Source organism: Paramacrobiotus metropolitanus, unplaced genomic scaffold, assembly GCF_019649055.1.
Source record: "Paramacrobiotus metropolitanus isolate TYO unplaced genomic scaffold, Prichtersi_v1.0 Parri_scaffold0000023, whole genome shotgun sequence".
NCBI lineage: Eukaryota > Metazoa > Tardigrada > Eutardigrada > Parachela > Macrobiotidae > Paramacrobiotus > Paramacrobiotus metropolitanus.
The window spans coordinates 385,403-397,439 of record NW_026570243.1 but is presented as its reverse complement, the minus strand read 5'-3'; the positions used below and the strand labels follow the sequence as shown (position 1 = coordinate 397,439).

Sequence of the window (12,037 nt, the reverse complement as noted above, 5' to 3'; positions counted from 1 at the left end):
ATGAGTCATATACGAGTATATCATCATTATTATGACTATAGCTATAACTTCTGCTACAATGACATTATGAATTTTGCATCGTGCAGGAATATTTTGATTCGGATCGGAATGGATCATTGCAAGAAATGCAGTTAGGATTTCACGGCATAAGCTGTTCATTTCTACCAACGATTTCGCTTGATCCTGCAAATTTGCAGTTTACGAAAAATGGTGAACATATATACTACGACTAATTGATAAATTTGGGCAACATATTTTGTGAACTTTTTGCAGATATCAATCCAGTGTTTGGAGAAGCCTGTTCTCAGTTGTTTAGCTCACACTTTAGTCCGCTCACAATTTTTCCAAAAACTATCTTTGGAAAGCAGCTGACCGGTCACGATCTGGCTGAACGATTGAAGGTTTTCAAACAACCTAGATATTAATTTTCTATGATAAAAATATCGCCACACAGTTATTCGAATTGCAAATTAAATGTGTATAAGTTAGTGTTTTTCGCAATCTTGATAATTTGCATCATACAAATTATAGCGAAAACGATTGTAGGTGTATGAAGAAATTTTTGGGAACGCGCGTATTCCCACAGTCCAGGATGCCTTGGAGGTAACTTTTATCACCAGAAGTAGCCAAATATCTCGGACGTTTACTCTGTACTTATACACAGACAATGGGTGGAGCTTTAGTTTTAATATGGAGCAAGTTCATTTCATTGCTTGCGTTGAAATTATTACACTATTACAGAAAGAGCTGGAATTTATCGGCCAGGAGTTCACAGCGACGTTAATAAATCATTACAAGAAAGCAATTTTGCAGGTACTTATATCTATATTCAGTAGGCACAACCAATTGCCTCATGTACTCTGTACTTCAGTCTCTCATATCTTGTAAAATTTAATTAAGAAGTAAGAAGTGATTTAAAAACGAATTATAAAATAGTTAAAATGCTTACCGTTATTTATGCTTAACAAGCATAATACAAGTTTTGCTCATAAACTATACGTATATTTGACCCAATATCATCATTGTTCCACAGCGATTGCATAATCATAAAAATATTCCGGAAGAAGAAATTCGCGAATTGCATTTCTCCCTGCGGCAGCGTCTTGTTTCCGATCTCCGTCATCATGAAGTGCTCATCCGAAAGCCAAAACTTTTGAACGAAGCAACGCAGATTTTGTACTACGAAAGCAGTGAATACCTAGATCGCACGCTTCAGGCTCGCAGATTTTATCATGCTCTGGAGCAACTTAAAAACAACGAACAAAAAATGCAGGTATGTATGCGGACTGCAAAACGTACGATGTTTACTGTCCTGAGGACATTTGATGACAAACAGTGCAAAACAATGCCATGACCTTTCAGATCTTGATGGCTTCCCAGATGACCAAATATGCTCAAAAAGGGATAGTAAGCAAGCTTTATATAGTGTATACTAATGAAAGCAGAAATTATTTATCAAATTAGAATATATGATACTGTATGGAGTGTATATACGAGACTCCGAACGAAAATTCAATGCACAATTTGATTTGGTACTTGTTGTTATTAATATTACAAGGTGCCGGTTACTGACACAGCTGATCATGTGATTTAGGTTGCACAAACCAAGGATGATTCAGGGTCATTTCTCGACGCTGTTTTGCAACCAATTATTCCCTTCATTTCCTTGGGAGCAGCATTTTTGGTGCTTTATATTCTCTACTGGATCATCTCCTGCTTACAAAAAATGAGTTTCCGAAAACAGACTGCAACGAGTCTTTGATAACCGTTATAATTATCAATTTGAATATTACTAAATAAAATTTAGGGATTTTGTGAAACCTATGGAAATAAACGTTTTCATTATGGATCACCATTTACACAACTTTATCTGTACGTATGATTCACAACATTTAAATGCTTTATGTGTCAGAAAGCCAAAATATGAGAGGAAAGAAATAATTTTATATCCATAATAATGTAATTTTTTACTAAAAAACATTATGACGTACAGTACCTAAGCAGAAATTATCAAACGAAGTACGAGGTATGTATAATACAACTTTTCAAAGCACTTTACATGGCAACAATAAGAGTGTCGTAAAACTAGCTACAGAAGTACGTATACCTATAGAACTATCTGTAAGGTACTGTACGGTCTCTACCAAGAATACGTACTTCTACTAAAATTTTCAAATTAATATTGTACAGTAAATTGCTGCTATATTGTTGCTATTAATGAGGTATTTACGAATTCGAAACAGAATTGCAGACATCTAAAAACTCATAGTTTTCGTAAGATAGCTTATTTCACATCTTTCTGGATAATTAGTGGTGTTATTACAATATTTTTCCATCCACTGTGTTATTCCTTGCTGCTTTACATATTAACATCAAAGGGCGCAACCTCATTCCTCATGTGACCTTTGTCAAGCCATGCCCAAAGCTTGCTCAGACTGTGACACATTACAGCATCAATTAGCGCATGTTCTAGAGCAACTAAACAGCGTACAAGCAGAGTGTAAACGGTTCAAGGAAGAACGGGACGCGTATCACGATTCCTGCGTTGCTTCACGGATGGACGTCTTGAAAGGTTAGGGTACGCATCACTGGTAGATGAGTTGTACAATAAACTTATAGGTACTTGTACTTGGAATGTCCAATTGTTTACAATTTTTCAATACCACGTTAATTTCGTTTCGTTTGTAATCTATAAGAATTATTGTCCCAGTAGACCGGAATCTATCGAAGCCTATTCATTATTACTGTTCAGCTTTAAACGGATGAGCATAGGAAATAAAACCACTGGTTTCAGTTGACGATTGATATAAGAAAAATTACAAAAATAATTTATGTGCGATTTAATTTGCTTACTTCTTTTGTCATTGTCAGCACGTATTCGCGAAGGTCGAAGGAGAGATAAAGCAGCACTCTATACTGTCATTAATTATTAGGCAACAAATTGTTCTTCGATCAAAAACAGCAGATCACAGAGCTGAAAGACAAGGTGGCATTGTATCAGGAAACCAATCAAATGCTGTTCGAGAAGTGTGCACATGCCAACGATCTTGAAGACGAAGTCCGGCAGCTCCGTTCACGATTATCCGAAGTGGAAAAAGTTCTGCGTCCGCAGAGCAGTCCGGAATGTATGTCCACAAGACAAAGCTCCGCTCAGCAGATGGAACCAAATTTCATAGGAAAGTATCCCAGTCGGGAAATTACTATTAAGTGTCTGAATGAATACAACGAAACTTTGGCTAATGCTATCAAGACGATAGAACGCGGCCAGGAGCTTAAAAGCTTTCCCCAGAAAACTTAACTTGCGTAGTGGTTACTGCGTTGCAGAATCATTTGCCATTAAATCTTCCCCGTTATAAACGCCAATTCTTTACCCATTTGAAACCATTAATCCAAGCATTCAGTTTCGATCATTCAGGTAAAAAAAAACATGCAACGAAATACATATAAAATCCATCCAAACGACAATTTCCCGCAATATATGTGCGACACACGGATGCATAGTAAAAATATTTGGTAAAAAAACCAAAACCGAACAAGCCCGTATTTATGAGACAATGTCACAGAATTTTAAAAACGAATGTCTTTCAATCGATTCGTTGCCCTTCAATGGAAGTTAGCAACCCAACATGACTAAAAAAGCGATCAAAATTCTTACTCGAAAAAAGGACTATTCCAAAAACGACACTTTTATTCGGCCTTGCCGTCTCCACTTCCAGAGCCATTGGTTTTGACGTCAACTTCCGGTTTGTTATCACCCTGTAAGCAATCAAAGCCTATTCATTATTACTGAATGAAAATTACGAAACGAAACAAAAACATTAACATTAACCGAGATAAATTAATATCTCATTTCAGCAGAATCAGTTTTCGCTAGCGCAGATCTATTATTATGTGGTCTCGTTACTGCTGAATAAAATTCGACGAATTTTATACTGGATTCTACCGTTGAATTGTAATGCAGTAATAAAATCGGAAAGCTTACCAAATAGGAACTAAACTGACGACCGCAGAGCAAATATTGGCATATCACTCACCTTTGAATCTTCGGCAGCGAATTTATCGAACATTCCTTGAAATCGTTTGCGATCTTTGTCCGCTTGAGCACGCATTTCCTTGCTGAGCAGCGCCAATTGCTGTTTTGCCGCTTTATTCTCCGGCTCCAGATCAACAATTCGCTGGAAATCGCGTTTAGCCTCTTCATAGTCTCTCAAGCCGAAATTGGCCTGAAGAGCAACACCAGCATATAATTACTTGAAATAATTCATTAACAGGAGACAACAGATCTGTACATACAGTGCCCTTTCGATAAAGCCCTTTGATGTTGTTGGGATCCAGCGTCAAGGCTTCTTCCGTCGCTCGTTTGGCAGCATACAGATCGCCCAATTTCAAATGAACGGCAGCCAGGTTATTATGCGATACAGCCAACATTTTCTTGCGTTTCTCCTCATTTTCGTCTTTGAATTCCGCGTCAGCGGCCAGCATCTCTTTCATTCGTTCATAATGTTTAATCGCTGCCGCGTGTCTTCCTTTCTGTAGCATAAAAAACCAATATTAAATGAGCTGCAACATTAAACGCAAATTATTTTACTAACCGTGAACGCCTGAGATCCTTTTTCCTTAGACCTCTCTGCTGTTTCGAACTTCTCATCCGGATTCATGCTCCAAGTGTCTTTGGCCTGTCAATTCACTCATCCTCATTAGGTTTTGGATTTTACAAGCTTGATTCTTCAGCGTTTTATTAATCAGTAACATCAACGTAGGACCAAAATTAATTTCCGAAGAATACTGGAAACGGCATTTACCTTGTCGAAATCCAAAAGCGTGATTTCGTAGCGTACTTCCGCATTACCGGGGATCTCCCATTCTGGCTTTCCTTCTCGTCCAAAAGCGACATCCGGGTGAAAAGTAAATAACGAACATTCATGCTTCTTCATTTTCTTCACGGCTAGATCAATGCCAGGGATAAGCTGCAGGTCGTCGTCTCCTTCGTCAACATAAAATTCCACTTCTCGTTCGTCAAACTTGCGCCCCTCATACAACCCGCACAGGCGGACTGGAAATTAATAAAATAATTATAATTATGACTATATACCGCATACCAATTCCACGATGTTAAAGGCTTATCAGTGAAAAGTAAGGTAAGCTAATTCGTTCGCAAACGCTGCAACAATCAAGTTGTCAGCAACTGCTTGCATGTAATTCAATTAAAACGGAAATCCAAACAGTGGCATTACCTTTGGTTTTGGCATTTTCATTGGGCATCGTGTATCCTGTGCCTTTTCGGATAAGCCGCCGTAAGATTTTCTTGTCTTTTCCAGCGCTCAAGTCTTCATCCTAACGTTAACCAAACGAAAATTTATGCCTTCTGTTTTGAGCCGCAAAATTCATTAATAATTACTGTACCGAGTCCTAGAATTTATACATGCCAACTCAGAAAACTCGCGAATTCGGAAGCATTTCAAATAACAACGTTTTCACCGCTTCGCGAAAATGGTTGTCAAAAATGAGAAAAAATCGGGAAAACCCTCATGTAAAAAAACTTACATCCCAGCTCAACAGTTCCACCTGGAAAATCAGCGTTGAATTTGGCGGGATTTTCGGTGGACTACCAATTTTTCCGTATGCATAGGCGGATTTGCAGACCATCTCACAAATCTCACCCTTTTTCATGGTCGAAACAGCCCAATCCCAAGCCTGAATCACCTTTCCTGAAATTCATCCTCACAGTAAGAAAATCTATAAACGTTTTCGACAACTGCTAATGATGACGGAAAGAAGAAAGTGCGCATCTTACGCTTTCCCAGAATAAATTTGAACGGCTCGTTTCGCTTGCGGCTCGAATCGAATACACTGCCATCCACCAGGCGTCCGATGTAATGGACGTGCACCGTGGATCCATCGAATGGTGTATCCGTCCCGGTACCTTCTTTGATGATCTTCTTCAGAACGCCACGATCCTGTTTGTCGCTACAGTCAAGGAGAGCCGGATCCTCAATGTCGAAGTCCACCGGCATCTTCTCCATCGGCTTATCGAAGTCTTCAAAGTAATGGCGCTCTGACATTTTTTCCTGAAAACCAAAACAGGACCATCACGTTATGGTACAAAGGGGCGATGCAATAGAAAATCTGGACTCCACGGTGAGCTAGGACCATCTGATTTTCAAGATCAGGTGCAAAAGCAAACCAGAGCGAAAGGACTTTTGGATCTGATAATCTGATTGCGCGAAGCCGTAAGTACTAGAGCAGGTGAAACTTCAAATACGAAATAAGAAAGTTAAATACCGTTTTAGCAGCCGCAGTTCGCCAAAAAACCTTCTGCGTGTAAAATGTAGCCAGAGATCTACAAATTCGCCAAAGTGATGCCAAAATAGAGTCTATGGAAATGATTCCAAAATTTTAAGAAGAGGTAAAAAAAGCAATTGGAAAGTTCAAATCTGGCAGATTTTTTGTGGTTTCGGAAATGCCGTTTCAGTCGTTTTCCGTTTCGAGAGTTTTCGGAACACAAATTAGGTGTGTAGTGTGTACCACAGCCCACCGCCCATAGAGTCTGACTCATTAACTTCCAACAGTCTACCGCCTCCGAGCCACTGCTGCATGTATCCTTGCTGAAAAATTTTCGGTGTTTTGCTAGTAAGTAGTAATTATGGTAAAAGTCAAAACGTTATTCTCAACTTTTCACAAATATTGTAACGTTGTTTCACTCTGGAAGAAATTTCTTTGTATTGCTTGATAATTTAAAAATAACGCATATACTGATAAAATTGGCCTTTGGGGCATTATGCTGTCGGATTATTTGCAATGAATTCTTCGCCGTCCACTGGGAAACTCGGTTGTTCTGAGTTATCACCGTCTCATCAACGGCGTGATATGGCTCCTCTTGCCAAAGTTCCTGGCCATACGGTAAGGTACTTTGTACAAGCTGGAATTAGTATAAAAGTCGGCACCTAAAATAAAAGTTAGAATGGATGCACAGCTTTTAAAAGCTAAGGCTGTTGATGTCTAAAATGGCCGTTTTGTTTCATTTACAATATTACTGTTACAGTTTACCAATGCTGAGTGGTGAACCGTGCATGCTGTATTAAGTGTATTTCGTAATTTTTTGCACCTGCTTCAGGTGCGTCCTTCTGGCACGAATAGCGACCAACCGAAGATCTCGAAGCATTTGCGAAAAGAAGGTATGTTTCTAAAAGTCAGAATGTGCGTGTTGAGCATGCCAGCTGCAGTATACATAACAATATCAAGCATGCAGTGAGAGTTAATTTGCGGAGCACTACTAAAAATTTTTGTGAATTTTAAAGCAGCTTTTTGGGTTAGCGGTAGCGTTTCCCTTGCAGTATGCTGCGTATTGTTGAGATACAGCGCACAGTGGTATATTATACTTATTCTAGAATTTGTGTTGGTTTTACGGGCTCTGATTTTAATAAAGTCAAAAACAATTTCATTGGCAATAGCCACCCAAATAGTAATAATTGCAAGCGCTGGTGCACTACTTAATAGTTAAAAATTGTTAAAGTTATTTGATTTTTTTATGTTTTCCCTGTGTGATTTACTGCGAATTTATTATTTTGTTTTGTTTATTCTTGGAAAATTAAGGGTGTTGGTGGACTTCATAATGAGAAATTAAAAGAAATAAAATTTGTAAAACTAAATAGTATCTTGTCGACTTGTATACCTGAAACTGATTTCTTTTCACAACAGATCCCATGGTGGTCCGTCCAACAACAAGACTAAGCGATGTGGGGGGCCAGGATCATACCATTGAGGTAATATTATGTATTCGAAATAACCATACTCGTAGTGTACATGAAGCAGGCACAGTTTAGATGTCTCCTTTATATGCACTACCCGTAAGGATTACGGAATAACTTTGTCGAAATGCCAGTTACGAGGGAAGTTGGTATTAACTGTCAGCGATGTCACCGGTGTTATGATGAGAGCAGTAATTCCATACCGTCTGCGTAGGAAATCTGCCGGTTGCTGCTTCACCTTCGCCATCCCGAGATATTTCAGACACTTGGTGTGGCGGCACCGCGTGGTATTTTATTGCATGGACCTCCGGGATCTGGAAAGAGTCTGCTTGCTCATGCCATTGCTGGGGTGAGACTAAATATCCTTTTACCTGTTTTTGAAGAAAAAGTAATCACAGTGGTTGTGACTGTGATTGCTTCCATTTACTTAATTTTATTTTGAATATTATGAAATCCAACTGCGTTTTTTGTAATGAGATCTTATTGCCTAGAAAATATCGCAAACAATTTTTAATAGTAAGTAGTATCAGTTTTGTGTGAAAAACATTTGTGGCCATTTGAAAGTTTCATTGCGGTTTACCCTTCTAGGAGTTACAAATTCCTATGCTGAAAATCGCGGCGCCAGAAATGGTTTCCGGTATTTCTGGTGAATCTGAAGAACGATTACGCGAGCTGTTTAAGAAAGCCGAGGTATGGTAAGTATGTATTTAACATTGCAGTGCATATTTGTATTGAATAACTATTAACAGAATTATTTGAATAATTCACGAAGTTTATAATATTTTGGCTATGGTTTTACGCAAGCCGAATCGACAACCATTGTTGATGGTCATTTTTGCTCTTCATGTAAAAGCAGAGCATCGTTTGAAAATGGTGCACCGTGTTCAGTTCCCACTTCGTTTGTGAGGTAAATAATGGCAGTTTTACGCTTGCAGGTCTACGCGCCGTGCATCCTGTTTATAGACGAGATCGACGCTATAACTCAGAAAAGAGAGGGTGCCAGTAAAGACATGGAAAAACGGATTGTTGCCCAGCTTTTATTTTGCTTGGATGGTAAACAGTTAATACTGTAAAACAAGACAAGAGAACGCATATCTGTACAGCACATCCCTTCCAGAATTAAGTTCGCGACCGACATCACAGATCTTTCTGGTTGGAGCGACCAATGCGCCCGATACACTAGACCCAGCGCTTCGTAGAGCTGGACGATTTGATCGGGAAGTTAGTCTGGGTATTCCAAACGAAAAATCTCGCTTACAGTAAGGTTTTTATTCTTGAGTTGTCTTGCATTGCGGCATATGGATTCTGTTCAATGTAAATAATAAAGTACAAAAAGTGCTGTATATTAAAGTTGTTTATAAAAATTCGATATGGATATGAGAAAAAAAATAACAACCAGCTTTTGCTAGAATATTGGAGCTCGTTACAAAATCGTTAAAACTGTCTACCGATGTCGATTTAAAGGAAATGGCTCACCAGACCCCAGGTTTTGTTGGTGCCGACCTGAAGTCTCTGGTTTCAGAGGCAGCAATGGAGGCCGTCAACAGGTAGGCTGTTTCATCCCTTATAATTATGTGTTTTGTATAGTAATACAATTGTTGTATTAAAATTTGTGAGTATTCACAATGTCAAGTAGACATTCTACATCAGCATTTTTCCTTAAACATTCAGGGGAAGGAATTGAGACACTTTAATTATAAAACAGTAGTAATTTTTTTATAGGGTATTCGGTCAGTTGTCAGATCTCAACCAAAGTTCCGGTGATAAACGACCACAGGATAGTGGTACCATGAATATGGATATCGATCCTGTCGCGGAAAGTCCTGTTACGGGTAAGCGTTGTTAAGAAATTGTATAACCAAGGTCGAAACGTACCGGACCGGTATGTTTCCGCTACTGTGATTGATCTTTTTTGCAGCACGCCATATGCTCTCGACTTCGATTTCTGGCTCCACTGCATTTCCTTTAGAGTGGTTGAAGGACTTGAGTATAAAAATGAAGCATTTTACCGTAAGTCTTGTTTATCGTATTTTGTGCTCCTACGGAAAATTCTTAGTTAAAGATTAGGGATAGCAGGTGCTTTTACGCTGCCGGAAGCCGAAATTCTTTACTGTGAAAGTGAAATGTGTTATTACGTACTTATTAGTATACGAGTATCTATATTAGTTATCTTCGTAATTGTGGTTTTTCCTGCAGCTGACGTTTTTGCAGGGCGCTTTAAAACGAGTACAGCCATCTGCCAAGCGAGAAGGTTTCGCAACTATTCCTAATGTATGTTGGGACGATGTCGGTGCTTTGACTGATATTCGCGAAGAGCTGGAATTAGCTATTGTTGTAAGTTTTATTAAATCTGGAAATGCTTGTACTCCCTGTAGAAGTATGTAGATCGGTGAATTCACATTGCATATGTTGTAAGTTGTAACCAGTGGCGTTATCCGATATTGTGATCGCTACTCTAGTTGTAAATGCACCATTCGCCTTGACAGTTGACAGTAGTCCTTCTGTGTTTGTCAAGAATTCAAACAGCTGTCGTTACGCACTTGATATTTCTCAGGCGCCAGTAAGATATCCAGCTGCGTACGAGAAACTGGGAATTCAGAATCCATCCGGAATATTACTTTGTGGCCCACCAGGTTGTGGAAAAACCTTGCTGGCAAAAGCTGTAGCTAATGAATCAGGGTTGAATTTCATTTCCGTTAAGGGACCGGAATTGCTCAATATGGTAAGGCCATGCCATATTGTTTTTAAAAATTACCTTTATTTCTTTGTTACTGTTACGAAAGAACCTGAAAGCAAACCCTGCTTTGCGAAGAAACTGGCAGCAGAATCTGGCAGCGCAGAAACACTTATTTTTCCCTCAAATAGTAGCTTAATATTGGCTTTCGTTTCAGTACGTCGGGGAAAGTGAAAGGGCTGTGCGTCAGGTGTTTTTGCGAGCTAAGAATTCGGCTCCCTGTGTGATATTTTTTGACGAGATCGATGCCCTCTGTCCACGCCGAACCGACTCCGGCGACAGCAATGCCACTGCCCGTGTTGTGAATCAGCTTCTTACGGAACTGGATGGCTTGGAGCAGAGAAAGCTGGTTTTCGTTATCGGTGCGACCAATCGTCCAGGTGTGGCGGAAGTTGTTGACTACGAGCACAGGAAATTTTGCGAGCACACTTGACGAAATTGTTCCAGGAAATTAATATCGTGACAATTGTTGAAAATCGACAAATGCAAAATTATTATCTATTTAAAAAAAGAAGTACGATGCAAGTGTAAACTGTATTAATTTTCGCGCAAGCAGATTCACTCTCGAGATGGTTTTTTGTGACCTGTGAATTTGGTCTGGCATCCATTTCAGTCGTATTTACTGTTGTTACTTATAGTTTTTTTTTTAAAAATGAATAGTTCTGCACTTAAAAATGTGTTATAGACATTTTGGATCCAGCTATGCTTCGTCCAGGGCGGCTTGATAAGCTGCTGTTCGTCGACCTCCCTGACCAGACGGCTAGAACCGACATTTTACGAACAATTACCAAGGTATTTGTGCAAAGGGTACACCTGTAGCATTTTTCTCATGTCGGTAAAACTACGAGTATTAAGAGTCTCAACATAATTTTATTGAAATAGAACGGGAAAACACCGCCTATGGATGCTGATGTAAACTTCGATGAGGTTGCACTCTTGACAGACCGTTTCAGGTAACATATTGCTGTTCTTTGGTTCATTCTGATGATGGTCAAACCATACACGCGGTAGACTATTAATTCAAACTGTTTCTTTTACCTAGTCTTATTGCACTTATTTTCAGCGGTGCTGACCTTGCTTCGCTTGTTCGGGAAGCGGCCAGTCTTTTAATACGGGAACAACTTAAGTTGTTGCGAGCAGGAAATTGTGGAGCGAAGTTTTCAGTCGAATGCCTCAGTGATCTCATGGTGAAGAAAAACCATATCGAAGACGCGTTGAAAAAAATCAAGCCATCTGTAACTACCGAAGTACGCTGCCTTGACTTTGGAGAAACTAGAACTTTACCGACGCACGGTGTTTCTGTTTTCCAGGTATACCATTCTTATTTGGCGCTGAAGGAGAGGCTAAGGCAGAACTAATGGGAGATTTTCTTCTGACACTAACTATGAAACTCGTTGCAATTTTAGCTTGTCAGAGAATTTGACGATTTGTCGAAAATTTTTTTTCATCAGTGGATATAAAGATCAGTGGATTTCTAATGCACAGGTCTTATAAAAAGGATTAATAAAATCGAAAATGCAGTATTCATGACTAGAACTGTTGAACTCCAGTGATT

At 39.3% G+C, this 12,037-nt stretch overlaps 4 protein-coding genes across 5 annotated transcripts; 3 read left to right on the top strand and 1 right to left on the bottom strand.

Annotated features, from left to right (window-relative positions):
• The first annotated feature begins 1 nt into the window (after position 1).
• Positions 2-1,762, top strand: LOC129587010 (uncharacterized). The gene is made up of 7 exons (XM_055480586.1): positions 2-210; positions 274-401; positions 547-603; positions 742-813; positions 1,034-1,273; positions 1,363-1,407; positions 1,595-1,762. Exons 1-7 carry the CDS (start codon positions 126-128, stop codon positions 1,760-1,762), a joined length of 795 nt encoding a protein of 264 aa, XP_055336561.1. The 5' UTR covers positions 2-125.
• Positions 1,763-2,129: 367 nt separating this feature from the next.
• Positions 2,130-3,357, top strand: LOC129587070 (uncharacterized). Its single transcript, XM_055480652.1, has 2 exons — positions 2,130-2,572; positions 2,934-3,357. Exons 1-2 carry the CDS (start codon positions 2,416-2,418, stop codon positions 3,296-3,298), a joined length of 522 nt encoding a protein of 173 aa, XP_055336627.1. The 5' UTR covers positions 2,130-2,415; the 3' UTR covers positions 3,299-3,357.
• A 27-nt stretch (positions 3,358-3,384) lies between these two features.
• On the bottom strand, positions 3,385-6,466 carry LOC129587069 (peptidyl-prolyl cis-trans isomerase FKBP4-like). 2 transcript variants are annotated; one of them, XM_055480649.1, is made up of 9 exons: positions 6,283-6,466; positions 5,795-6,068; positions 5,545-5,708; positions 5,235-5,334; positions 4,803-5,053; positions 4,593-4,676; positions 4,294-4,530; positions 4,035-4,223; positions 3,385-3,756 (listed from the first exon to the last, which is right to left on the bottom strand). In XM_055480649.1, the coding sequence occupies exons 2-9, from the start codon at positions 6,060-6,062 to the stop codon at positions 3,688-3,690; spliced, it is 1,362 nt and encodes a 453-aa protein (XP_055336624.1). In that variant the 5' UTR covers positions 6,063-6,068; positions 6,283-6,466; the 3' UTR covers positions 3,385-3,687. The 2 variants fall into 2 exon arrangements, with proteins under 2 accessions (XP_055336624.1, XP_055336625.1); XM_055480650.1 differs by having other exon boundaries at positions 6,313-6,466.
• A 185-nt stretch (positions 6,467-6,651) lies between these two features.
• On the top strand, positions 6,652-12,005 carry LOC129587068 (nuclear valosin-containing protein-like). The gene is made up of 17 exons (XM_055480648.1): positions 6,652-6,900; positions 7,115-7,175; positions 7,699-7,763; positions 7,963-8,097; positions 8,337-8,438; positions 8,684-8,801; positions 8,866-9,007; positions 9,158-9,295; positions 9,471-9,580; positions 9,667-9,758; positions 9,960-10,082; positions 10,303-10,470; positions 10,640-10,862; positions 11,168-11,274; positions 11,365-11,435; positions 11,546-11,729; positions 11,793-12,005. The coding sequence occupies exons 1-17, from the start codon at positions 6,799-6,801 to the stop codon at positions 11,838-11,840; spliced, it is 1,989 nt and encodes a 662-aa protein (XP_055336623.1). The 5' UTR covers positions 6,652-6,798; the 3' UTR covers positions 11,841-12,005.
• The last annotated feature ends 32 nt before the right edge of the window (positions 12,006-12,037 follow it).

Excerpts from the sequence above, each read along its gene's own strand:
- LOC129587010 (XM_055480586.1), top strand. The coding sequence starts at position 126 with ATGCAGTTAGGATTTCACGGCATAAGCTGTTCATTTCTACCAACGATT. Across the intron at positions 814-1,033 it reads ACAAGAAAGCAATTTTGCAG|CGATTGCATAATCATAAAAA; the intron begins GTACTTATATCT and ends ATTGTTCCACAG. Across the intron at positions 1,408-1,594 it reads AATATGCTCAAAAAGGGATA|GTTGCACAAACCAAGGATGA; the intron begins GTAAGCAAGCTT and ends CATGTGATTTAG.
- LOC129587070 (XM_055480652.1), top strand. The coding sequence starts at position 2,416 with ATGCCCAAAGCTTGCTCAGACTGTGACACATTACAGCATCAATTAGCG. Across the intron at positions 2,573-2,933 it reads ACGGATGGACGTCTTGAAAG|GCAACAAATTGTTCTTCGAT; the intron begins GTTAGGGTACGC and ends ATTAATTATTAG.
- LOC129587069 (XM_055480649.1), bottom strand. The coding sequence starts at position 6,062 with ATGTCAGAGCGCCATTACTTTGAAGACTTCGATAAGCCGATGGAGAAG. Across the intron at positions 4,677-4,802 it reads CGCTTTTGGATTTCGACAAG|GCCAAAGACACTTGGAGCAT; the intron begins GTAAATGCCGTT and ends GTGAATTGACAG. Across the intron at positions 4,531-4,592 it reads AAGGATCTCAGGCGTTCACG|AAAGGAAGACACGCGGCAGC; the intron begins GTTAGTAAAATA and ends TTTATGCTACAG.
- LOC129587068 (XM_055480648.1), top strand. The coding sequence starts at position 6,799 with ATGAATTCTTCGCCGTCCACTGGGAAACTCGGTTGTTCTGAGTTATCA. Across the intron at positions 8,098-8,336 it reads TTGCTCATGCCATTGCTGGG|GAGTTACAAATTCCTATGCT; the intron begins GTGAGACTAAAT and ends TTACCCTTCTAG. Across the intron at positions 11,730-11,792 it reads AGCCATCTGTAACTACCGAA|GTATACCATTCTTATTTGGC; the intron begins GTACGCTGCCTT and ends TCTGTTTTCCAG.